Source organism: Aspergillus karnatakaensis, assembly GCF_047715665.1.
Source record: "Aspergillus karnatakaensis strain CBS 102800 unplaced genomic scaffold BJY04scaffold_101, whole genome shotgun sequence".
NCBI lineage: Eukaryota > Fungi > Ascomycota > Eurotiomycetes > Eurotiales > Aspergillaceae > Aspergillus > Aspergillus karnatakaensis.
Genome location: NW_027395813.1, coordinates 22,520 through 46,343, shown reverse-complemented (window position 1 = coordinate 46,343; position 23,824 = coordinate 22,520). Strand labels below are relative to the sequence as shown.

At 51.2% G+C, this 23,824-nt stretch overlaps 8 protein-coding genes across 8 annotated transcripts; 5 read left to right on the top strand and 3 right to left on the bottom strand.

Moving 5' to 3' along the window:
* Nucleotides 1-795: 795 nt before the first annotated feature.
* BJY04DRAFT_224810 (Ulp1 protease family protein) lies at nt 796-1,630 on the top strand (the record flags this gene model as incomplete). Its single annotated transcript, XM_073718068.1, has 4 exons — nt 796-843; nt 898-917; nt 969-1,520; nt 1,576-1,630. 4 exons carry the CDS (start codon nt 796-798, stop codon nt 1,628-1,630), a joined length of 675 nt encoding a protein of 224 aa, XP_073564460.1.
* A 993-nt stretch (nt 1,631-2,623) lies between these two features.
* On the top strand, nt 2,624-3,849 carry BJY04DRAFT_10855 (uncharacterized protein). Its single transcript, XM_073708089.1, has one exon. The coding sequence runs from the start codon at nt 2,793-2,795 to the stop codon at nt 3,630-3,632; it is 840 nt and encodes a 279-aa protein (XP_073564459.1). The 5' UTR covers nt 2,624-2,792; the 3' UTR covers nt 3,633-3,849.
* Nucleotides 3,850-5,322: 1,473 nt separating this feature from the next.
* BJY04DRAFT_10998 (putative cyclin-dependent protein kinase complex component) lies at nt 5,323-7,494 on the bottom strand. The gene is made up of 3 exons (XM_073708120.1): nt 7,218-7,494; nt 5,713-7,091; nt 5,323-5,653 (listed from the first exon to the last, which is right to left on the bottom strand). Exons 2-3 carry the CDS (start codon nt 7,021-7,023, stop codon nt 5,363-5,365), a joined length of 1,602 nt encoding a protein of 533 aa, XP_073564458.1. The 5' UTR covers nt 7,024-7,091; nt 7,218-7,494; the 3' UTR covers nt 5,323-5,362.
* Nucleotides 7,495-8,454: 960 nt separating this feature from the next.
* On the bottom strand, nt 8,455-9,654 carry pre3 (proteasome core particle subunit beta 1). The gene is made up of 5 exons (XM_073708093.1): nt 9,453-9,654; nt 9,348-9,393; nt 9,273-9,287; nt 8,934-9,209; nt 8,455-8,881 (listed from the first exon to the last, which is right to left on the bottom strand). Exons 1-5 carry the CDS (start codon nt 9,487-9,489, stop codon nt 8,557-8,559), a joined length of 699 nt encoding a protein of 232 aa, XP_073564457.1. The 5' UTR covers nt 9,490-9,654; the 3' UTR covers nt 8,455-8,556.
* Nucleotides 9,655-9,779: 125 nt separating this feature from the next.
* BJY04DRAFT_203412 (alpha/beta hydrolase) lies at nt 9,780-11,544 on the top strand. The gene is made up of 4 exons (XM_073713352.1): nt 9,780-10,098; nt 10,165-10,677; nt 10,743-10,868; nt 10,928-11,544. Exons 1-4 carry the CDS (start codon nt 9,959-9,961, stop codon nt 11,079-11,081), a joined length of 933 nt encoding a protein of 310 aa, XP_073564456.1. The 5' UTR covers nt 9,780-9,958; the 3' UTR covers nt 11,082-11,544.
* BJY04DRAFT_10845 (ATP11 family protein) lies at nt 11,420-12,742 on the bottom strand. The gene is made up of 2 exons (XM_073708088.1): nt 12,546-12,742; nt 11,420-12,488 (listed from the first exon to the last, which is right to left on the bottom strand). The coding sequence occupies exons 1-2, from the start codon at nt 12,719-12,721 to the stop codon at nt 11,657-11,659; spliced, it is 1,008 nt and encodes a 335-aa protein (XP_073564455.1). The 5' UTR covers nt 12,722-12,742; the 3' UTR covers nt 11,420-11,656.
* A 593-nt stretch (nt 12,743-13,335) lies between these two features.
* Nucleotides 13,336-16,420, top strand: BJY04DRAFT_203409 (uncharacterized protein). The gene has a single exon (XM_073713351.1). The coding sequence runs from the start codon at nt 13,538-13,540 to the stop codon at nt 16,106-16,108; it is 2,571 nt and encodes an 856-aa protein (XP_073564454.1). The 5' UTR covers nt 13,336-13,537; the 3' UTR covers nt 16,109-16,420.
* A 2,839-nt stretch (nt 16,421-19,259) lies between these two features.
* On the top strand, nt 19,260-22,026 carry gprC. The gene is made up of 3 exons (XM_073713350.1): nt 19,260-19,543; nt 19,675-20,499; nt 20,557-22,026. The coding sequence occupies exons 2-3, from the start codon at nt 19,906-19,908 to the stop codon at nt 21,277-21,279; spliced, it is 1,317 nt and encodes a 438-aa protein (XP_073564453.1). The 5' UTR covers nt 19,260-19,543; nt 19,675-19,905; the 3' UTR covers nt 21,280-22,026.
* Nucleotides 22,027-23,824: the final 1,798 nt, after the last annotated feature.

The window sequence follows — 23,824 nt, the reverse complement described above, 5'->3', positions numbered from 1 at the left end:
GTGAGCCAGGCCCCCTTGATAACTAACCGTGCCACATTATCACCCAGAAACGGCAGCCGATCGGCGAATGGATTGGTCACCTCGTCACAGACAGGCTGAGGCTGCCGTGAAGGGCCCTCCTCTTGCTCGTCTCTCCAGGGCTCTCTTCACGCTCGCTCAACCCCTCGCCCTGACGGACGACCTCATCAATACGCTGTCGCTATTATTTTGGCCCCTATTCCCATTTCCGCGTCGTCTCTACCGCCCCTGCGCCAGTACCCGTCGCTTCCCATTTTCTCGTACACCCTCTCACGGACCACCACCGGCCTAAACGGACTATTTCGACGCCAGGGTCGTCTTCTTTCCCATCTTGCTCCGGTATCACATATTCCAGGGGCTTCGCTTCAATACTCCCTTGATAATCTGCTCTGAGCGTGCTGGACGTTGGGCTGCCTGCGGGTATAGACGAGACAACCACTGCGACCCGGCCATCAGATAAGATGCGGGACGGTGGATTAGGAAAGTTGCATAAGCGAATGAGACGATTTGGGGACACGGTATGTTCTTCTGAGAACTGATCCTGCGATTTTGGGGCTTGGGGTCGATATAGCATACTTTTATACAGATACTGATAGGTAGCAGTTAAATCCAGATGACCCGCATTTGAGCTGTGAGTCTTGATGAGTATCCGTGAAGCTAGTTATGGGTTAGAGGTTTTCTGACTGGAGCGGAGCTTCTAGACTATGACATTCGGTGTAAGTTTCAAGATTGGGGCTCCGTTTGGTTCAGGATTGACCTGACTTTTCGCTCTTAGTGATGAGAGGCGATCTACAGTCCCTCAAAGATGACTGGCTCACAGATAATGTCAGTGTCACAGACTAACCACTTTCTACTGAACTGCCGACTGACTCGCTACAGATCATTTCGTTTTGGGAGGAGTAAGTTCGAGCATGATGTGCGCTATGATTGTCGCAAACTGATCGTACCAGATACTTGGAGCGTGAGTTCCTTTCGCAGTACAAGTCTTCCAACATTGTCCTCCTTCGACCCAGCATGTCCTTCATGATATTGCAGACGCCCAATCCACACTCTCTCCGCGACGCCTTACCTAACTTTAGTCGCACGACTCATGTCTTCCTCCCCATCAACGACTGTCGGAATGTTACTGAGGCCGAGGGTGGCACGCACTGGTCTCTGCTCCTCATATCGATAGTGGATGGAATAGCCTTCCACTACGATTCCTTACCGCCAGGCAATTACTGGGAGGCGAAGACGGCTACATCGAAGTTTTCTGCACTTCTAAATTGCCCAATTCGGTTCGTCAACCTGGAGGATTCGCCTGTGCAGGAAAATGGCAGTGACTGTGGCGTGTTTGTTTGTATGAGTATGCGGAATCTGCTCCTGAAACGGCTACTCAGGGCGAGCTCCAACGAAAAGGTCAGCATGAGCTTGGGTGGCTGGAAGGTAGATGCGCGCGCGGGCCGCAAGGAGATCGCCAAAATCATTGAAGGTTTCCGCAAGGAAGGCGAGAGGCGAAGATCGTATGCGCAATTTCTTTCCTCACCTGTCCCAATCTCACTAACGTTTCACCTCCAGGGGAAGTCTTAGCCCGGCGGGAAAGAAATCCGACAGTCCACCACGGATTGAATGATGCCGTACGGTTTTTATCGTCATACATACATAATACAACACTCGGCGCTCTTTCAGGATGCGGCACACTCGGATGAGTGTTTGAGAGTGTAGACTCTTATTGGGAGTTTCGATACTGGATTTTTGGGTCACGACTTGATGTTGGCTTATCACGAACAAGAACATGACTTATACCACACATACGACTGAACTGGGTGAATACTGTTCCTTGGTTTCGCTTATTTATATATTGTTCTTACCGCTGTTTCCATTCCTACTCCCCGCTGTTAATATCCCTTTTCTTCTTTTGGTTCCAAATATTTATAGCGTGATGACTGCTAGCATTTTCAATTCTGAATGAGCGTCTTGCATGATAATCTTACGAGCCTTGTCCTGTGGGATAACTAATACTTAATGCTCGATCTTCTATACGACCTCGCGAGGTGCCAATGTTTACCTAGGTAATGATGCCCTCCTTATCATGATGTCCGTTAGAGATCTGGGTAGGCCGAAAGTGAAGTAACACCCAAGGGCCCGTGTACCTACCACATCTAGATTTGCTGTTGGCTAGGTTACTCTGGCCCTACCTAGGTACCATCTCGAATCAGTACGCATCTTGCGTTGTCTAAAACGGCCTGGCTTGATGTCAGGAGAGAAATAGTTGTGCGCTTCCATTGCCGTCGTAGGAGCACCAGCTGAGGCTCGCCGCATCCGCTAGTTAGGGCTGCCATGGCTGAATGTCCTTCCACATCCACCCAGCCCCAAGTATCAAATTGACCATATACAGTCGATTACTGAGAAGGCAAACTTTGCACTTGAAGATCGACTGGTGGAATGGTGGTCGTTGCGCAGGGACTGTCATGTTCCTTCCTGTGCTGGAGTGAATTGCATGTTGTTCCTTCTCAATCACAGTAGTGTTCCATCCTACACTGGAGTGAATTGTATGTTGTTCCTTCTCGTTCACTCCCCCACCATGGTTGCCTCGACAGTGACGCTCCCTCCCTATATCTTTCCCTTCCCCCTTCCTCTCCTCCTCTTCCCCTTCTCTTCTTTCTTCCTTACACCTCATGGTTGTTTCGATTGCTAGTATCGTGTTCTCACGTTGCGCCTGATCGTTTCCCATCTCTGGTGAATAGCTTTCTTCTGACTGCTTTGTTTTACTTGCCTCCCACTAGCTTTGCTCGATGGCCCGCCTCTGCATTCCTGGTATTCGCTCCAAGAAGGATCCGCAGCCAAACACCGCCCGGTTTAAGTCACGACCTGCCTTTCGTTCATTTCCAAACCGTGTCACTTACCGCGCCACTGGATCATTCGACCGTTCGTTTTTGCCGTCTCCGCCGTCCCGCCGAGATAGCGTCCGCTCTTTCGACGAGTCCCGCTTGGGCTCACGCCTTCCCATTCGTTCACCTACTCCGACTCCTCGTCCCTCGTTAAGTGCTACTTCTCCTCGCCTCGAGGAGCGAAGGGCAGCTCGACAGGCTCGATCTAGACCTTGGGCGCAACCTCGGTCTCCTTCGACAAGCAGCTCGAACCTGTCATCAGCTAACCTTAGGACCTCGAAGACGACGACTCACGCTCCTTTGAAGAAGTCAACTGCATTTTCTCGCCCCGTTCAAGCTAAGCCTGCGACTTCGGTCAAGGGTGGACGCAAGGACAAGCCGACAAAGCGCGTTCGCTTCGGAGAGACTACCGTTGTCTCAGTCACTCGTTGGATCGTTCGCAGCGACGATGTTTATCCTGCCCCACCGATGGCCATGGGCCACCTACAGGGTTGGATTGTCCGTTCTTTATCGAAGCCCGACGAAGATGGCGAGGTTGAGAAGTATACCACGTTCTGGGGTTCCGACTCCTACGTCATGCTAACCTCTAACCATCGTCTGGAGCCTTGCGATCGCGAAGGGTGCGCTTGGAACTCATTGGCTCGGATCCAGGCCATGCGTCCCATGTGGTCCCCGGAGATGATCTTCTCGGCATGGCACAAGAAGAGGGAGATGACCCGGAAACGGGGTGGATTTGCTCTTTGAGCGCTGTCTACACTGTTTTCAGTTCTTTCGTTCAATATCTCCTTTCACATTCAATTTGTACTTACTGACCTAGTCTTTCTTTTCTGTTTGTTTTGGGTATATCCCATGTTACTCACACTGGTCCTGTTGGGCCGCCTTTTGCTGCTAATGGTTTATAGATCGGGCTGCGCGTCAATCCTGCTGAGTACTGGTGGCGATCTCTCATTCAGAAACAGGCAAGGCGTTCCTCCTCACTGCCTCGTGCTTCTTACTAACATTGGAGGACGGAGTAGAGGACATTCGGAAGATGGTTCCCTATTTACAGGGGTAATGACGCATACCTGTACGCGGGCGCATAAGTCGTAGTCCGTCACCGGAGCGCCAGCAACCCCGCCGATGGAGGGCGATGGGGGTAAGTCAACTTCACTGGGAGCTAGAGGTCGTAGGTGCTGACATTAGTAGTTGGTTGGTGGGAACATCGCCCTAACGACAACCGATTGACACCGACGACGATCGCATCGAGCGGCCGACCGATTCTCAGTCACCGGGCTATGCTTGACAAGTTTACTTTTCTTGAATGATCGGCGATGATTGTTTGAGGGTTCAGGGGCATTGTGGTTGCAGTGGTTGATCGATATGCACGTTATCATGCCAATCGTGGAGTCTAAGGCTGCTGGAGGCGTTGGAGAGGTTGATGAGGTTGATGGACTTGTCGGTGGAGCTGTTTGAGTCTTGACGGTGTCTTTGGTGGAGAAGTTGATGAGCGTGGTCATGTGGTTGGCTTAGTCAGTGGAAGTATATGGACAGACATGTATTCAATGTTGTATTTAGCTCGTCCGATCTGCTACGACGGACAGACCATTTCTCTTGTCATCTCAATCAAGAGCTTATTGATCGGTCACTTCGTGGTTCAAGCATAGCAGGTGATGGAAGACATACGAGTAAATGTATAAACCAGATCAAGGTGTCTCATCTTTATCAGAGTGCTTAACACGCCCAAAATACACACATCAAGGACAACAAAACGCCCAGCCATCTTCCTAAAATTAACAATAACAGACTGAGTAACACAAGACAAGAGAAGAGACAACGCCCAAGAAATGCCGACCAACGTGAATGAGCAGACAAGCCCGACATGCAGTATGCCGCCATAACAACAACAGCAAGTACCGTACCTACAGAAGTACTGAACTAAGGTGTTGTATACATGGCCAGATAAGGATGAGAACAAGGTAACTTAAGAGTGGTATCGATGGGTGTGTTGGTGAAGCGAAGCGAAACGACGTCATGCAATCTGGGTAGGTTGATAAGGTATGATGCACAGGAGTAATGATACCTAGATTAGATAGGATAAAGCATCCCCAGAACAATCACGAGCCCCGGCGTAGCGATCATGGCTGTGACTGGAGCCGATCGCGTAGCCGGGTCTATGTATGAATGGTACGGTGCGTGTCGGGGTATTCATCTTCATATGGAGCTGGCGGCGCCGATGTCAAGTCGAACAGAAAGAAGACAAGGGACATCAAAGGTAGGGTATTCGACGCCAAGTAGCCATGCAATCAAAAGGTAAGAATGAGGCAGAGGTATAAACCATCCTATGCTCCGTTAGAGAAGGGCAGGATAGAGGTTTGATGTTAGGGTCTATATAGGAGGCTAGAGCTGTAATGGCGAGGGAGATAATTCTGAGGAGCGCGTACCATATACGTATATACTGGCAATAGCAGCCAGGCGCAATACGCAGGTGACGATGTCTAAGGCGGCGTAGGAGTTTGACGAACTTCCGGGTGATTCGGCTGGCGCGCGTCGCGAGAGCGCATGTACGTCCCGTCCGTTTCGGCTTCCCGAGATGTCGGGGGATGAGACAGCCCTGCCTGGGCCTGTGCTCGTTGCTGTTGCTGGGCTATGACTTCCCGTGCGTAGAATTCAACAAGCATAGTCCCGTACGCTTCTAATTCTTCGACGGGTATTGAGAGGCGGAAGTCGTTTAGTAAGAGGAATTGGAGCTCGAGGTGGTTAAGCTCAGCTAGGGGGAGACCTCCGACCTGGAAGAGGTGCGGTCAGCAAGCAACCAGGGAGAGTGTGTACGTTGTAAGAACTATACCTTTGCATATCTCGAGTTGGTATAGAAAACGTCAGAGAAGAATTTACTGGCGCAGGTCACACCCGCAATGACCAGCCGATGGATGTTGAAGCTGTCCACGACAAAGAAATGATTGAGGTGGTCTCCTTCTTGCTGCGGATTGATGGCGGGCGAGATAGGTGACGATCGGTCTTGCGCCGTAATCCCTGCAGAAGGTGGGGGAGTTACCATGGGCGAAGTATGAGCCCGTTGTGCAGCGGACGACTCCTGAGACCCTGCCCTAATCTGGCTTTCTGACTGCAAGGCGTCTGTGCGACTCCAGTGACGGTTTAGGCGCTCTAATTGACCTTTGTTCACCATGTCGGTCATGCGGTCAAAATAAACCAGTAAACTGAGGAATACTTCATATGTTGTAGGACAATACTTGTGGATCCTAGTGAGGTAGCTCAAGATACTTATGCTCGGGACATTCTTGCCGTGAAATGCTAACACGCTCTGGGCTTGTTGAGTCAAATTGCTTGTCCCATCAACAGGAGGCATGTGTCGATGGACCTCCTCATGATGGGTGTCGTTGGTTGTGGTGATCTTCGTAAGGAGCCCGGCAACCATTTCAATAATGTCCGTGACCGGCATGGAACTGATTTCGAACTGGCGCTCCTGGCCCCATTGCCCTGGTGCCTGGGACCTCCCGGACTGGGCTAGAAACTCCTCACTGGCGAAACTCTGAATGTGGGTCAGGTCCCTGATCTTAATTCGACTGGGAGAGCTAGCCTCCGAGCCTCCTAGCGATCGAAGTGACTGGTACGTTGGCCTTAACTGCGGAGAGGCTGGAGAAGAGTGGCTACCCGTAAAGCGCCCTCTTGAAGCTGCTGTCGCGACACCTGGGGCGCCAGCGTATCCAGCTTGAGAAGAGTATACAGCCGTTTGGGGGCTAGGGTTGGAACGGGGCGGATGACCAGAAGCGGTCGGATTCATTGATGCGGGTTGGTGTTGTATATACGACGGTGTAGGTGTCGGGCCAGGGGTGACCGTGGAAGAAGCCGAGGAAGATTGTGAGCCAGTATAGGACGATCGGTTGATGTATGTCGGAACATCATGGGATGGGAATCGGGCTGAACCTGCGGCGGAAGCCGATGGCGGGGCAGCAAAGGTGGGGGTGTTGTTGTTCGAGGTTGATATGGAGGGACCAGACTCGATATTCGACGACGGATGGGCGGATTCATGTGGTGATGGTCGATAGACAGATTCCGAAGATGGGACGGTGCCTCCCAGCATGGTGTAGGAGCTGTCACTATGGTTCGATTGCGAATGGTTGAGGACGACCGATTCCATGTCCGGGTTGGCGGTATGGAGGGGGAGGATCCGCGCTGAATAAGGATATTATATTGAGCCAAGGGGCTCTAAAGCGAATGTCAGCGACAGCACGACATGAGAAGAGGCGCGTTGGGGGGTGGCTGTTGGGGGCTTCGAAGTAATGGTAGGGGAGGTAGAGAGGAGCGTGCTGATGAGGGGAAAGGAAGCCATGCCTGTGGGAGATAAGCGCGGGGCTGGATAGTTACAATCAATCACAGATTATCGACGAAAATAGAAGATCTCCGGTGAGGGAATGATCGCGATGGGCCAGAGCACTTGGGGGTGCGCAGCGCACTCCGACCCAGGCAGGCAGACTTGAACCGGGAAGGGATTCACGAGTGAGAGGGAGCAATGGATGGACCCATTGCGGTTGAAAGAACAAAAGATTGGATTGGGTAGAAAGGTTGAGAATAGGATGAGAAACTCGGAGAGAAAAGCGGATTAAGAGGGAGGGAGGGAGAAAGAGAGAAGGAGGCTAAGGTTGATGGTGGCGGAGGAGATGCCTCGAAGTAATAATGATGGTGGTGATGCGGTGATGCTTGCTTGCTTGCTTGATGATGGCCTTTGGGTTCCACCGGGACAGTCAGCATCAATCCTGAACTCAACAACAATAACAACAACGATCAATTCTTGTTTATCTGCTCGGTCAACAAGAATTACATTCAGCTCATGGCATGGCCATGATATATCCCAGCAGCTGCAGCACGTCCTCCATCAAACGGGGAGTACACCACGTCGTCAACCTGTCTTTTATTTGCCCACTTCTCTGACCCATCTTCTTCTTCCAGCTCCAGCTTCAGCTCTTAGTTTCTTTTTCTCCCCTTTCCCCTGATACTCCATGCTACGAACTGCGTATCACTACGGGGGCCAACGATTCCATTTTCGACTCGGAAGGACAGGTATCAAAAGCCTCTGCAAGTTCCAGAACAGGAGACAGCCAGCACTGCAGCAGGATTCATGCCGGACATCAGAAACTCGAATGGGCGAATGGCGGCTCTCTAGGCGCGCACCACCTGGTGATGGTCGGATGATTGGTGGTCGCGGAAGATAGTCGTGATGCCGAAACCCACCCTCATTGATCCTCTCTCTTCCCGCCCCCGACGAGCTATATACGCGTTCCGGACGACATCCGCAGCCCTGTCTCAAAGTCTTCTAGGCCTTCTCTTGATTTTTGGACCTACTAATGCTGCACGCGAGCTGCCGCCTGCTTCCCTTGGCCTTGGACTCCAACCTCATTCTCTGCAGAGAAAAAGCAAAACAGCAGGTTCCCGATCTTGATCGTGCTACGACTCGCGAAGATCCTTGCATGACCTCATTCAATAATTAACCACGCAGATCTGTCAATTCTCCGGCAATAAAGCACCGCGACACATCCTGGGGTTATGCGATAAATCACGACCGCAAACCGAGTGAGGCACCACAGTACGGAGTACAAGAGAGAAGTGGGCAGAAAGAGAGCTCTTTAATTGACAACTAGCATTGAGATATATTCATCACCCATTAAGCAAAGTTTTACCTGGTGGCACCAGGTCCGGTGTAACCGGTGTCCGGCAGGTACAGGTGTCGCTGCGCTCCGTTGCGCGTCAAAACGACCATTCTGATCACGCCGCCTGAGCTGCCATCCCATTTGATCGCCTCCCGTAGTGCCCCCCGGACGAATTCAACGCCCTCTTCCTCTGTCATATTCTCCCTCCAGTTTGCGTCACAGTATCCGTAGATGTAAGTCGAACCAGACCCGCCGATTGCATATGCCTGCTTATGCAGAGAGCCACCTAGAGGTATCGAGTACACCTGGCCGCCGTGTCGGGGATCATAGCCCGCAATGATGATTCCGGCACTACAACTAATGTCAGTAAAAAGGATTTTGAAGTGATGTAGAAGCACTGTACCTCAGCATGTCCTTGTTTTCATAACATAGCTCCTGGAACAGCGCAGCTGCAACCTGGGTACTTGGGGCCTCATTATTGACAATAGAGTACATGTTGAGATGGTACGAGACAATGTCCGCCACAGCCTGAGTGTCTGCAGCTGATCCGGATCGACAGCACCAAATGGTATCATGGACCTGCGTCAGCTTATCGGTAACTCGGTTGGCGATGTAAGCTCCGGTTGTTGTTCGACTATCAGCGCCCAGGATGACACCGTCCTTGAAGTTGATGGCCATGCTAGAAGCGGGAAAAGAAGTGTCAGTCGGTGTATAATTCCGAGAGGCTCGAGGTAATGCTCACATTGATGTTCCTAGGCTAGAAGAAGCGGTGTTAGATACTGGATACCGAGTGCAATTCGATGTCGATGGGACTTACTTGACCTCTCCACTCTTCAGATGATTCATATCAACGTGAATACCATCTATATTCTGTGTAAGTCACTGAAGATAGAGTAGGGGGTGGGTTTAAATAGCTTCTGACCTTCCCCGAGCGCCCCCGTCATACCGTGACCGACCATGATGCTGAGTGAGTGTGAGAATGATCTGGCTAAATTTGGTGCGAGCTGGGATATCTGTAGTTCAAGCAGTTATGGATGGCGGTATTATGGGGGAAGAAGATGGAAGTAGCAGGCGTATGGCTGGGAAAGAATTGGGAGGTTTAAGGTTGATGGAAGAGCTACGCTGCTACAGAGCTCAAGGCAGGCGAGCCTTACGTGGGCGAGCAAGCTGGAGCTAATTTTGCCGGGCGGTGGTATATAGCAAGCGGCAATTGGCTCCCGTTCCCGTTATCCTCCCCGCAAGCCTTCTCGGCGTCTACACGGCCCATCAGTCCATGCGACTCAACAACTCCCATCCGCCTGAGGCCATCTCTTACATTGCTGTGTCTGAACGTGCATCGACTCGATCCAGACACAAACTTGCATATTTGCTGCGGTGTAGTCAGCTTGCATTGGCTCGATCGGTCTCCGTACAACCCGCGTGCTCAACATGTCCGAATCTCCGCCGCCCCCACCGTCGTGGAGTATAGCTACAATGGCCAACAGTGCCGTTCAGTTCCTGCGTCTTCCCATGCTCGCATCTTCTGGTTTGGCCGTTGTCGCTAGTGGTCTCTTATATTTCAAGCAAAAGTTTGTCCCACATATTCCGAAGTCGATGTGGCTGGTTTAGCACGTGGCAATTAACACCTTGCATAGTGAACTAATATACCCGCGAAATATCCCGGCTGATGCCCGTACCAATGTTCCTAAGCCTCGACAATTTGGAATAGATGATTTTGAGGAGCTCCAGCTTCCCACACCGGATGGGGAGTCTATTCATGCCTATTTTATCCGTGCTCCACGCAAGCGACCAGACCGAAACCTGACCGTATTGATGTTTCACGGGAACGCAGGCAACGTGGGCCACCGAATTCCGATTGCTAAGGTCCTCCAGGACTTTCTCGGCTGCCATGTTCTGATGTTAGAGTATCGTGGATACGGTCTATCCACCGGGGTTCCTGATGAGAATGGATTAAAGGTCGACGCTCAAACAGCCCTTGATCATCTTCGTCAAAGGGGAGAAACTGCCGACTCGCAAATTGTTGTTTACGGACAAAGCTTAGGCGGAGCAGTGGCTATCCATCTCGTTGCTAGCAACGAAGATAAGGGTGGCATTGCCGGGTTGATACTGGAGAACACATTCCTCAGCATCCGCAAGTTGATTCCAAGGTAAGCTCCCAGCTTGTCCTATCATAGGAAGATTCTGGTTGGAGCATTGTACTGATTGGGCTGAGTGTCTTTCCTCCCGCTCGATATCTCGCACGTTTCTGTCATCAGACTTGGACTAGCGAAGAAACCCTGCCCAAAATCACCAAAATCCCCATTCTTTTCCTAAGCGGGTTGAAAGATGAGATCGTCCCGTAAGTGCTCTCGATCTAGTAGATGTGGCCGTGGAGTGAACTGACTGGCCGTACATTAGGCCCTCAAATATGACACAGCTGTTTGCTATCTGTAACTCCAACCGCAAGATATGGCGAACGCTACCGAACGGCGCACATAACGATAGTGTTGCTGAACCAGGATATTTCGAGCATATCCATTCTTTTATCACCGAAGAGGTCTTCAAGAAATGATGGACTAGCTCTGACATTTCCGTAGCTTTTGGCGCGCTAGCTTGGCGGACCTTGCTACCAGCTCTGGCGACAACGCCGACTTTCGAGCATCGGCGAGCCATGCTATCACTCTGAACTTGGTGACATCAACTCGGTCTGAGCGTAAGCTCAGCCAGAACCCTTGACGACAGCGATCGAAGCCGAGGCTGACATGCTGGAGCTCGAAACACCGGCCGCAGGTGACGCATATTTCCAATTTTATGATACCCTTTAAATGTACTCTATCATGTTTCCCCTGAGCATTTCTTCACCCCTGTCCAATCCCTTTCTCTGTCTCTATTATACGTATCTTTGAGCTGTCCTTCGATTCTACATTCAAGAACTGTCACGCTTTGAATTGTTGCCATGTGAAACGGGAGCTTTTGGTCCGGTTTGTTTGAGTTTAGATTTCAATCAATTATTTATGGAGTTCCTCATTTTTCAACTAATGTCATCTACGTATCATAATTGCGATCATACTTGAGGTCCCCGGTAGGTGAGGCCATCAGAGTAGGTATGTTATACAAGAGTAAAAGTACAAAAGAACATAACTCAATCTACAATTTCTCCGCCTCAGTCATTAGCTCCTCAATCTTAAAATTCTGCACATCCCCCCTTGTAAACATCCGCAGCAGCTCCCCCTTCCGGCCACTGGCCTGCCCTCCGAAATCATAGAAACGCTGCACACAGCTAACCAGCCACGTCGCCTCTGTCGTCGACACTCCCGAATCCGGCATCACCTGTCCATGCATGAGGACCAGACCTTTCTCCTCTGCCAGATCCAAATGATGCGTGATCGTCGTGTGCGGCTGCGCAAACGACCCGTGCAACTTATACGCGGCCAGTGGGGTAAAAATAATCGTTGAGGTATGCGTGTTTACAGCCGAGGGGACCGATGAGGCAGGCGGGTGAAATGCCCACTGCAGGAAGTGAATGTCCGCGCCTGTATTGTCCTCCGCCGCTGCTGCTGCTGTATCTTGTCCCTCGGTGGGTGTGCGGGGGAGAGGGAGGATGAATTGCGGGTTTTGGCGCGCAGCGGCTACGATTCGTTGGTATGTTTCTAGGGGGATGACAGCGCAGATGGAGTGCGGGTTTGAGGCATGCCGGAGGCGCCAGAGGGCTTCAATCTCTTTTGGGGGGAGCGCGCGGATCTTCTCGACGTCGAGGTAGGAGCTTAGAGCTTTGATGGGGGTGGAGTTTTTCTCGGATGGGGCCTGGGATTGAGAGGTTTGCGGAGATGGTGGTGGGGGAGGGGTGTGTGGTTTTTGGCTTGGGGATGGGGATGGCGCTGGAGGTTCGGGGGTGAGGATTGTTGAAGCTTCGCGGCGGAGTTTATCGATCTTTTCCTTGTGGGCTTCTTTTAGAGATTCGACAGATTCAAAACCCTCCCTGTGCATTGCATCAACAATTGAGTGTTTGGGTTTGCCATGCGCTTCGTGGACTTACTTCTGGGCTTTTTGGTTCAGCTTTGATCGGTACTTGTCGAGGACCTGGTTGGGGTCGCGGTGTGTCGCGAGAAAGCGCACATCGTGGACTTGAGCCCAGCGTCGCTGCTGAAAGCGTGCAAAAGGGGTTTGGCTCCGAGAGAAAGATTTGAAGGCCACAGATCTGAGGGACGACATCTTGTAGTGGGTTGGGTTGGCTGCTCCGCGGGAGAGTCGGGGAACTCAGTTCGAGGTGGAACAAAATTATTGGGTGTAGAAGCATAATTATGTCAGCTGCACTACATAAATAATGCGCAGCAGATGTTGCTGCGCCATGGTATGGTTCATTAAGGAACAATTATGAACTGTATGCTTGCAACTATAATTAACATCACTTATATCGCGAAGGGCGCTGCTCTGGTATTCAGCTTATAGATATCCGGATCCTCTTTCTCTTATAAGTTCAGAATCGACATCTAGAGCGTCACGTGTGCTCCTTAAAGGCACAAGGCTGAAGGTTCAGGCTAGACTAGTGAATGACTGCTACCTTATTGTCTTTAGGCGCCTTCTAAAGTTCTCACCGCAAGCCCCCTCCATCTAAAGTCCAAGTCCATCTGTTCCAGGCTCGAAGCCCAACTTGTCCAAGTCATTTATGTTTGCTTTTGCGTCCAAACCCCATGTTTGACAGCCGATCATTACTGGTTGAATCAGTGACATAAGCGCCCAGCTCCCACCTAAGCGCCAGACGAGCAGCCAACGTATCGAGACCACGACATTCGGCGTCTCGGTCCTACAACCACCTCATCTGCCCTCACCACTCGCTTTTGTCCCTCCAATGCCCTCTCAAAGAGGAGACTGAATCAGCGATCTCAATTCGTTACATCTACGAGGTAACTAGACGACCACCAAACGAATGTTCCGGGCGGCTAGCGAGGAAGAAAGACAACACTTCCTCGGTCGTGGTCTTCTCTCACCTTCCATCCCACGAACCTCCACTCGAGCCCAGCTCACGCCATGTTTTTGCCCTTGAGACTAAATGACCGAGATCGTAATAGGGAACGGACCAGGAAACTCTCATCCTCCTCATCTACCTCCTTGAAATCTAAGCACCGCCAACACCGCTCGTCGTCCCAGAAACAATCAACTCTACCGCCAACCAAGGATCAAGAAGATCCCGAACCACCGGCCCGTTCCTCCACCCCTGCCGCCTCCGTTCCCAAATCCCGCAAACAACAACGTCGCTCCTCCATGCCCAGCATCGATAGCGACAGCCGCTCCGCCACGGCCTCTTTCCTCGAGTCGAGAACCAGTTTACCATACCCGACCTTCTCGAAAGCTCACAGCAAAGAGGCCGTCGGAAAGCCAGGCATTCCTACGCCAGACCCTACCGACCTAACAGAAAAGAATCAAGACGATGAAACTAAAGGCGGCAACCAGCAAAAGCGCTCCGACAGTCAAAACGCACCGCCGAGCCCCCCGTTGACGAGCGTAGATCAGCACTCACGCAAAGGAAGCACCGTCGGAGATCACGGAGAGAAGCCGGCGGAGAAAGTGAAGGATGGGAAAGCCAGAATTCGGATCAAGACCGATGTAAACCGGTCGACTTCAAGCCTCCGCGCAAAAAAGGACGATAGCAGCAAGACAAGCAAGGCCACCGCCCGACCAGAGACTCCGAAACCGAAGCGCTCGAGTCATAGCAAAGACTCCCCCTCGCGGACAGCCACACACAAGCCATCAAAATCAAAACTCGATCCGGAACGTAAAAGGTCTCCTGCGACTGTCTCACCTCCTCGCTCTCCGCCAACTGTTCGCGATGTGGGCCTGGAATCGGCCAACGGCTCTGATGCCACTATCGCCCCTCCACGCCAGTCACCGTTCAGAGTCAAGAGCCCCGAGAAGCCACCGTCTCGCACTCAAAACCGCTCTTCTATGTCGACTCGTCCGATCTCCGCAGCAGGTCGCACGCCCCTGGATATTGCGATGGAGTATGGTCGGCTACCAACTGCTGGCTCCACATACGGAACCCCGCCTCCTCCGCCTCCTCCCCCCGAGGTTCCTGTTTCAAACGTCCGCGTTGATTATCTACTACACAATGGAGGATTGGACTACCAAGTACCAAAGTCTCTTCTAATCAACACATGCCACGGCGATCAACCACAACTTCCACCCCACCTCGCGGCTAGTAAGGTCTTCGAGCCTTTTAATCGCATATTGGATGATTACCAGGCTGTCGTCAGAAAGAACGGTTCCCTTGCAGTGGCAACCGGAGGGCGATCAGTGGCACGTCGCCTGCTTGACCGTTTAGAGGCCGTCTTCGCTCGTGACATTTCATCGGAATCGTGCCGCTGCTTAATGTGCGAGCATGATCAGGTGGAGGATCTTCCGTCGGGTGTTAGTTGGGGTGAAGTGCTAGAGCTGGTATCTGGCCGTCGGGAACTTCCAAATTGGCCACCTTTCATCCTTACAACAGAGCTTCGCGAAACAGACGTCTCTAGTGAAGAGCATATTCCAATGCAAAAGATGGACATTGACGTTCCCGAAGAGTACCGGGACCATTTTCTTCGACAGTCCCGCAAGACAAAACTCGCGGTTGACAAGTGGCTGACTGAGCAAGTTGAGCAGCCGACAAGCGCGCCGGAGGAAGTGGACGACGAGACACTGACATTTGCCATGCTTACCCATCTTGGAACCGAGCTGCGACCTATCTTCTTCGCACTGCTGGGAGTCTCGTCATCTTCACCAACACCACGACCCGATGGAGAGCCTCGAGAAAGACCTCCCGCCTTAGTCTCTTCCTCTTTCGCAATCCAACGCCTCTACCGTTTGTCATCGAGACCTCGAGACCCAGAAACCGCCATGTACATGCTAAATAACCCTGGAATACATCATGTTTTGGCGACACTTGCTGCCATTAGCGACGACGAGTGGGATATCTTGATATCAGGACGTTTCGACGGCTTTCTTCGCAGTGGAGCAGAAGACACTTTCCCTGCCGGATCTACGCCCAGCCGCTGGAGCAACAGCCGCTCAAACACCCCTTTCAGCACCGGAAGAATGTCCCGCGGCCCCACCCCCAGCCCTCTCGACGGCGGCTTCCGCCCAATGAGCCAACCATACGGCGGTCCCAGCTCACCAGGCTCATTTGGCGGCCCAATCGCGCTAGACGAAGAAATGGAGATTGCCGCTCTGGCCGAAGTCGAACGCGAAATCTACTCCGGCATGGAAGCCCTGGAGGACGCCTTCGAGGCCCTCCACTGCAAAGCAGAGGCCGTACGCCTTGCCCTCCGTGAACGCGGAGCCGGCCTCGCAATCGCCAATCAGAACCGCCGCGGAACAGTCGTCGAAGCTCGCCTCGGCACTCCCGCATCCTCATACCCGTGGGAAAGCGGTACGGACGACGACTGGATTGACGACGCCCAGTCCCTCGCCCCCGATGACTCGGCGAGCAATATCAGCTCAAACCGCCGACGGCGCCCGAAGCGACGCACTGAACGCCGCACGCCTGCGCCTGTTGAAGAGGAGGACGAGGGCGAGGAGGGGTCCGTCCCGGGGCGAAGGGATAGTCGGAATTCTAGGCGGAGGTAAAATGACCACAAGTACTTGGTAATCTCTACATATATTGCATGCATGCGAGCAGTACAATTATTACGATACGCCCCCTTTGATGAATGAATTGAGCCTACGCATTTCCATGATGAGACGGTATGAAATGATATGATTTGAGATGAGATCCTTGTTTTATTCGATATACCAAGAACTGTTTTTCTTTTTCTTTTTTTTGTATTTCCCTTGTATAGCAAGAGTCAGGGGGAGAGGAAACGACCCTAATAACAGAGTAGAGCAGGGAAGAGAAGAGAAGAGAAGAGAAAGCAAATTGTCATATCTCACAGTTTCTAACGACAGTAGTATCTAAAGCATAGGATCAGAAGTGTGCTAGACAAGCTATTGGGCTTCGAAAGTATAGGAATGATGCCGGGCACTTATTGCTCCTAATCTAATATAGGTCTTACTTTATGAGCTGATTGAAGGTGAACGAAGCTTCATAGATAAGTCCTGAACTTAACTATAGGTTCAAGAGGGTAAGTTCAAGAGGGAACTCATACAGGTACCCCGGAATCACCTCCGTGACAATTTCGAGCCCACCTCCTCCCCAAGAGACAAGGCAATCAAAGATCCTGCGGTCAAGCCTCGTCTAGGCTTCCCTTCAGCCTTGGTGAAAGTGACAGGCTGGGTGCCTCACTGCCAAGCAGATAGTCTCGATCCTCGGGGCTTGGGGCTTGACTATTCACTGGCCGGACGATGATCGAATACCCGAAGTGGATCTTTCTGGAAAACCACGCAATTGAGCTGCAGTTCAGGCTATTATCATAGCAAATGAGAAGCATCTTATATTCAATTTCTCAGGCAAATAATTGTGCTGCGGTGCCTGGGCAGGAATATGGGCGTGGCAGTGTCGGTCTGTTGGCACCGAAGAAATTTTCCACATCCATGTCCCCTCGAGTGCTTTTCACAGAGTCGGACTATTCCCCGCTCGGAGGGGCAGCCGAGCTACGGAAGATGAGGCATTTCTCTTGAGGAGATTAGAGATAAACGCACGTACGGGATACGTATTGCCGTGTCGTAACCCATGATCGACCACGAACGGGTTCGTACGGAGTACAGGCACATCAAAACTCGGAAGCGCCGCACGGCAGATGAGGTCATGCCATTAGATCAAGGCAAGGTAAAGACAGGCATTGCCCAGTTCATTTGTGAGGTACGATCTGTAGGGCACACAACATCCAAAGTTTATTGTCATCGCACTAGAACCAAGTTAGTCAAAAAGAGACTTGCTGTCTCTTGGAACAATTGGCGACCAGACAGCAGATTATGGATGATGTTGTAATATGGGGTATGGTAACCCACGCCAGATCTCTACTCCGTTGTATCGAGACTCGATTCTCAAACAGCAGACATAAGGGTATCGATGGGAGGTGTCCACTATCGTAGTCGGGACCCGGGCGAGGGGCGACTGCGGAGACTCCGCACTCCGCATTCCACATGGATTCTCGTGGTGTCTGTCAGTGTCTGGGTCAGCTGTCAACTTTGAAGGGCAAAAAGAACTTTATTGCCGAGTTAAACCATGGATTTCATTCAGTCAGGAGGTTTGGATCGATTAATGAACCATTGTGTATACACCTGGAGGCGTGACAGCTCAGGACTCAGGTATGGAAAGCGGATTTCACGCGGAGGACAAGCTGCACGAGCACCGCAGAACCAGATGTAACTATTGCTGGCGGTTCGAGTCCTGAGCGGCAGAGCCAGGCTCTACGAGTTCGCGGGGCAGAGACAATGGTATTGGTGGCATAGCATGGCTGGTGGCTGCTTATGGCTTGCTTGGCATCAGTTGTTCCTGAGCTAGTAATGCACCAGATTGTGATCTGAATGAGAGAGTGTCAGTGATGTGGTCTGAACTCGTAAGTTGTAGCAACAGTCGCATGCGTGAAGAACGGACAGCAACACCGGTGACGGAGAAAGAGTCGCTCCGTTCCTATCCATCTCATGGGATCCATCCGTCTCCGAGCACAAGAGTGCTACAACATCTACTCATCTAGCATCTAACTAGTTCAAGAAAGTTCCAATGCCGTCATAGACAGATCGACACTTGGCTGCCAATCATGGCTGACCATTGCCATGAGTTAGGAGGCTTCTTACTTTTTCCGTTGGTTGCTCCTATGGAGGACATGCTGACGGCAACCAGCAAATCTCTAGCACAGCTTTAAGACCACCATTCGAAGTTCTCGAACACAACGGCGATCGATTGCAGGCCGAGCTCTGAATGTTGGCCAACGCGATTATTGAACCTTGGAAGGCCACCAGTCGAGAGCATCGGTTGCCCCCGTTCACATGGAAACCCGCCGCGCTCTATCCTCCCAAGGGCCAACAGAACAACGTGCTTAAAGACGAACATTGCTCGGAAGCACGTTCCTGGGTTTACGTTGCGGATAGAACTGGGTCTGAACAGGCTGAGCCGCTGAATGATGGTTATCAACTGATAGACCTACTACATCGAGATTCGAGCCACGCTGAACCGCTGATACTCAACCACAGTTTGCCTGCGAGGAAAACTGCGTACGAATTCCCCTTTAAGATGAATGATGAGCAGGGATCGTCAGCCACTTACCCCGAAATAGGTCGTTATCCGGGATTGGATCCAGATTATTACCCGATCGGCAGTGCGGGTCAACGTGGGTTCGGGAATAATTCTGGAGTGAGCTGGACTTTTGACGACCGTTTGATTGGGGAAACGCCGCTGGATTGCCATGCTAGCACGCTAGCGCAAGGCTGGGCGAATCTTACATTTTGCTCCTTGCGGGGTTTTACGCAAGCTGCAACGTGCCTTCTGCTCCGAGGCCACAGGCAAGCTTTCGCCTCCGTGCTCAAGCTGCCTCGGCGCTGGGCATGAGAATGGCATCGTAGGGCCGGCAGGCATTTGTTACATCTTGCTCATAAGTTCGCCATGGAGCTGCGCAGTTGACGGTGCGGGGGTGTTCAGTTTCAGAAATTCCCACGCTGCGGCGATGCGGCGCTGTGAGCCTGTGTAGTGTGCAGCGTATGCCAGGATTCAACTCCATCATGAGGGGCTCAGGCACACCATGAGATCGGCCGCCAATGATAATAGAACAAAAGACAATAATATGTCAGCCGGAGTTCGACTAACGATCATTTGTTTTATTAGACGTTTCGCTTTCCACCTTCCGGAATGACTCTTTCCCAATTTTGAAAACTTCGCAGAAGACATTACTTTTTGCCTCGTAGGCAAGCCAGAGCAGTCAACCCCTGTTAACTCGTTGGATCTTCGTCGGACTCAGCCGCCGAGATATCTCTGGGAAGTTGAAGATGTGACACTCGATCCACACCGTTCGAAAATATTGGTACACCTCGTGGGGTCGTTGGACTTCGAGACGCATGGCGCGAACTCTATTATCCCGTCTGGCTTAAGCTTTGCTTCTATACGCCAGTCGTTTTGATGGGGCTGAGGTGTGTCTGATCTCTTTCTGTTTCAAGTTAATCGAGCTGGTCCCTTTTGATCCCTCAAAGCTTCTAACCTGCCCTCTCGATGTTTTGCCGTTCTTGACTATTTCTAATTCATTTCTAATGAAAGTGGATAGACACTCGCCCCTCTCCGAGAAGATCAGGACAGGCTAAACTAGGGAGATCGTTCGAACTAGCAAACTTGCCGCAGTGTCTCGTCCCCAAATACTCGACTAGCCCAGGCACATCTACCACGGTCCGACTTTTCTTTCTTCTGTCCAGGTGCCGAAGCCATACCGGTCTGGACGAGTCCCCTCGGATAATGCTTGCGGTGCTTCCAAGCATTCTACTCTCCACAATTGTCAACAATGAGTCTTTTCGAGGTTCTTCTTTCCCTTGGCGGCGCCAACGATGGCAACCATGCCCTTCTGCCGCGGGTGGCCTACACAGATAACAAGGCAGGAGAACAAGGCATCGACCCGCTGCCAGAAGACCATCGTAGGGGTCTGATAGCTGTCTTCGTTATGGCCATTCTCTCCACTGTCGCTACCCTCGTCCTGATCGGCTTCATCACCTATCGATTAGTTTTCTGGCGCTCAAACTACCAACGGTACATCGGTTACAATCAATATATCATCCTCATCTACAACCTGGTTATTGCGGATATTCAGCAGTCTCTCGCCTTCTTGATCTGTGCGAAGTGGTATGCCGAAAACAAGATTGAGGCGTCTTCGGCAGCGTGCTTTCTACAGGGTTTTTGGCTCCAAATAGGAGATCCGGCCAGTGGGATCTTTGTCCTCGCCATCGCTTTCCATACGTTTTATTTGGTTGCTATGGGCCGCAAACTGAGCTATAAAGCCTTCGTCTCGATTGTTATTGGGCTTTGGGTGTTTGTTGCGATTCTGGTCATCATCCCATTGGCATCTCATGGAGCGGACGTCTTTGTCCCTGCTGGAGCTTGGGTAAGTCTTACTCTGATCCTCCCACGGATTTTTGTCCACATGACTAATATTCTATAGTGCTGGATTAGTGAAGATTACGAGCCCATTCGCCTCTGGACGCACTATGTCTGGATCTTCCTCGCCGAGTTTGGCACGGTTTGCCTGTACGCTGTGCTGTGGTTCCAACTTCGCCGCCGAATCAAGCAATCGGCCATCCTAGGCAGCAGCCATATCGAGAGTCTGAAGCGTCTGCGCCGAGTCGTCGGATACATGGTTATATATCCTATCGCTTACATTGTTCTGTCTCTCCCTCTGGCGGCGGGACGTATGGCAACCGCGCGAGGCAATACTCCGGGTGTCGTATACTTTTGCGTCGCTGGAGCGCTGATCACAAGTTCTGGACTGGTCGATGTCCTGCTCTATACGCTAACCCGAAAGAACTTGATCCTGGAATCTGAACCCAGTATGGATCAGAGTTACAACAAATTCCCGAGCGGCAAGAATCGCGGCCATCACCTAACTACGATGACGGATCCGAAGCTTATGCGCACAGACATCAGCGCTCTCCGCACATTTAAGGGAGACGATGAAGAGCAGAGTCGGGATGGGTCGACAGATGATATTGTCAGGAAGAACGATGTCGAGCTTGCCCCGATGGGCAAAGTGTACCAGCACACCACTATCGAGATCACATCCGAGCCGGCATATTCCTCAGGGGAGGCAAATGACAGCGGTCGAACAAGCCGTGACTCCCCACCGCCGATTGCCAGGAGCCCTCCTCCTGAGAGATGGGGGAGGTGAAACTCCAATTCTGTTGCAGCTTTTTTTTTTCTCGGAACCTCGTTTCTAAACAGTCTCTCACGCCCAACTTTACTCCTCTCGTACATGATTTAATCGATGTCCCCCCTTTCCTTACTTACCTTCCTCTAACTGGCGGCTCTTTGTTCGACTTTTCGCATTGACACCTATCGCCTTGGCTCATATCATTCCTTCACGCCAGTTTCATTACCAAACGATAATACCCTACCATAATTTCGTTTCTTCATGTCAGGCCTCGAGCAGAGATACCCGGTTCTGGTGACGAACTCTATGAGCGGATTCATGTCGACCTTCCAATTACATTTCTTTTTTTTTTTCCTTTCCTTTCTTTACAAGAACCATGGCACTCTTCTGTGCTTCTTCTGTGTACATATAATCTATTTACCCTGTGTGATCTAATCTCCCACAAGCAAGGCGCCTGGAAATCTCAACCAAACAATGATGAAACACCTCTCATTCCAAGTATCTGCAGAACCAGACATTGCACCATGGTACGCACTCCGTGTAATCAGAGGTACCACAGCGAAGCCCCCGAAGTCCAAACACTGACTCGCACGGGTTCGGCCAATTCCCGACTCCTGCCGAGTGATCTGTGGCTAGCGATCCGTGATCATCGCCAAACGGATCCGTATCCCATATCGGGCGTAGCTAGGGCTAAGAGTGTCGATCATATTCGGAACTAGAGCTCAGAGCTAGCTTCGTTCTTCGATCTCAGTCTCCAGAGGCGGCACAGGTTCCAGGATTCTGGGACGCGCTCTGAAGCTTATTTTCATTCTTGTTACTCCTTTTTTTGTTTTGCTTTTTTTTCTTGTCTTTTCCGCGGGGTGGGATACGGCGGGGAGTACTCGGAGTAACTATGTGCACTTTATCCTTACACTATGACTCAATATCTAAAATCGAGATGTCTACATTCCAAGCTCCTCAGCTGAAGCTCTAGTCATGCTCTTGTTCAAGCAGATTCCTCGCCGTGCCCTATCACAGCTCACAACGGTCTCGAACTCTTGCGTCTTACGAGACCACCTGCAATAACAGACACCCCCAACTCCAGAGAGTCAGAAGAACAGACCGTTTCACTTGATGCTTAGCACGGCAAGCGCATCCCGAATATCTGGTCTGGCTAATCTGATTCTGCGCCACCACGGATTTCACCCGGGACTACATAGTACGCTCACCATCCATCATCTAGGATCTAGGATTCTAAAATAGGTCAATGGGCCGAAATCGACAGATGATAGCCAAGACGATGATCATCTTCGGCCAGATAATTCCGATCGACAGATCGGCGGGTCCATCGGCTTGGTTGTTGCCGTTGATGGGCATGACGATGGACTCCCGTCCGGTTTGAGTTTGAGTGGCGGGCGCAGTGAACTCCGAGACTGTACATAGCTTGTTGCATGGGCCGTGTGGCATTGCTCTCGAACTGGTGGCTGCTTTTGGACCCGGTGTAGAAGTAGATCAGATAGAGATGCACGTGTGTATCTCGCTCGTAGACTAGGGGGCATCCAGGAGCTGGATAAGGTTGCGGTGATGGATGCTGTCTTTCAGGCAGGCTTTTGTCCTACTGTAGATCGGGCTTCTAGGTTTGCCATTGTGGTGAGGTGTGCATTTTTCTTTGATCTTTTGGGCTTTGTCTTTCCCTCTACATACATCCCGTACCTAGACGGGTGGTATTTGATAGTAGGAAAAGAGGCAGGGGTATATGCTCCCTCTGACCATAAACAATGACTGGCTGTGAATAATGCCATTGTATGCTACTCTGCTACGCAGAGTTCCTTTGATCTTGAGGTAGTCGGGGACTCGAGGCCCGTCGGCAGGAATCCCGCCTCGTCGAGTCAAGCTTTGTGCTTGTGCTTGGCTTGTCGCTATATACATTCTCAGGGGGTCTTTGCTTTATAGTCTACATGCAGGATAGTCGAGTTAATTTATAATATCTGTGGCGTATTCAGGGCGGATTTGGCTCAATGATGGACTGAATACCCTTGGCCCCCATGCTACTCTCGCATATACTTGTCAGCACATACTGCTATGTAGGAGTATTTGGTGTCTACTGAAAATCAACCTGAGTGTCTTATACCTGAATTATATAGAAAGGGGCATGCAAAACAATTTAGCCAATAAAACAAATACTGTTTGGCAGTGCAGGTGTATAAGTTAAGAGTCCTTGCCCTAACAAGCGGGCCAACAGGGCTTCTAGTGTTCTTGTTGCCCTATTTTGAAGCTGGTAGTAACCATCTATTTCTGCTCGGTTTTTCTTCTTCGTATGGTCTGGTTCTATCGGATTCAGTTCATGCAATTCCAGTATCACTACTGTGCTTCACCACTAAGAGCATGTGCGGAACTATATATTTGCCCTAAGAGCGATGAATTTCAGCCGCGAACCGATACATCATCAATAACGCTTATCGAAGACCATTTACTCACATCTGATGATAGTGCTGGATAATTAATTGAAATGATAGGTCAGTTTAGACATGTATATAAGGGCGCTTTGAACAGGAAGATGAACGACACCGGAAAGTAACTATGA

What these genes read in the sequence shown, in the direction of transcription:
- BJY04DRAFT_203412 (XM_073713352.1), top strand. Translation starts at nt 9,959, where the DNA reads ATGTCCGAATCTCCGCCGCCCCCACCGTCGTGGAGTATAGCTACAATG. An exon ending in CTCTTATATTTCAAGCAAAA is followed by an intron (nt 10,099 to 10,164) that starts GTTTGTCCCACA and finishes CACCTTGCATAG; the next exon opens with TGAACTAATATACCCGCGAA. An exon ending in ATCCGCAAGTTGATTCCAAG is followed by an intron (nt 10,678 to 10,742) that starts GTAAGCTCCCAG and finishes GATTGGGCTGAG; the next exon opens with TGTCTTTCCTCCCGCTCGAT.
- pre3 (XM_073708093.1), bottom strand. Translation starts at nt 9,489, where the DNA reads ATGGTCGGTCACGGTATGACGGGGGCGCTCGGGGAAG. An exon ending in GACGGGGGCGCTCGGGGAAG is followed by an intron (nt 9,394 to 9,452) that starts GTCAGAAGCTAT and finishes CACAGAATATAG; the next exon opens with ATGGTATTCACGTTGATATG. An exon ending in GAAAACAAGGACATGCTGAG is followed by an intron (nt 8,882 to 8,933) that starts GTACAGTGCTTC and finishes CATTAGTTGTAG; the next exon opens with TGCCGGAATCATCATTGCGG.
- BJY04DRAFT_10998 (XM_073708120.1), bottom strand. Translation starts at nt 7,023, where the DNA reads ATGGAATCGGTCGTCCTCAACCATTCGCAATCGAACCATAGTGACAGC. An exon ending in CCAACTCGAGATATGCAAAG is followed by an intron (nt 5,654 to 5,712) that starts GTATAGTTCTTA and finishes CACCTCTTCCAG; the next exon opens with GTCGGAGGTCTCCCCCTAGC.
- gprC (XM_073713350.1), top strand. Translation starts at nt 19,906, where the DNA reads ATGAGTCTTTTCGAGGTTCTTCTTTCCCTTGGCGGCGCCAACGATGGC. An exon ending in TTGTCCCTGCTGGAGCTTGG is followed by an intron (nt 20,500 to 20,556) that starts GTAAGTCTTACT and finishes AATATTCTATAG; the next exon opens with TGCTGGATTAGTGAAGATTA.
- BJY04DRAFT_10855 (XM_073708089.1), top strand. Translation starts at nt 2,793, where the DNA reads ATGGCCCGCCTCTGCATTCCTGGTATTCGCTCCAAGAAGGATCCGCAG.
- BJY04DRAFT_10845 (XM_073708088.1), bottom strand. Translation starts at nt 12,721, where the DNA reads ATGTCGTCCCTCAGATCTGTGGCCTTCAAATCTTTCTCTCGGAGCCAA. An exon ending in CTGAACCAAAAAGCCCAGAA is followed by an intron (nt 12,489 to 12,545) that starts GTAAGTCCACGA and finishes TGCAATGCACAG; the next exon opens with GGAGGGTTTTGAATCTGTCG.
- BJY04DRAFT_203409 (XM_073713351.1), top strand. Translation starts at nt 13,538, where the DNA reads ATGTTTTTGCCCTTGAGACTAAATGACCGAGATCGTAATAGGGAACGG.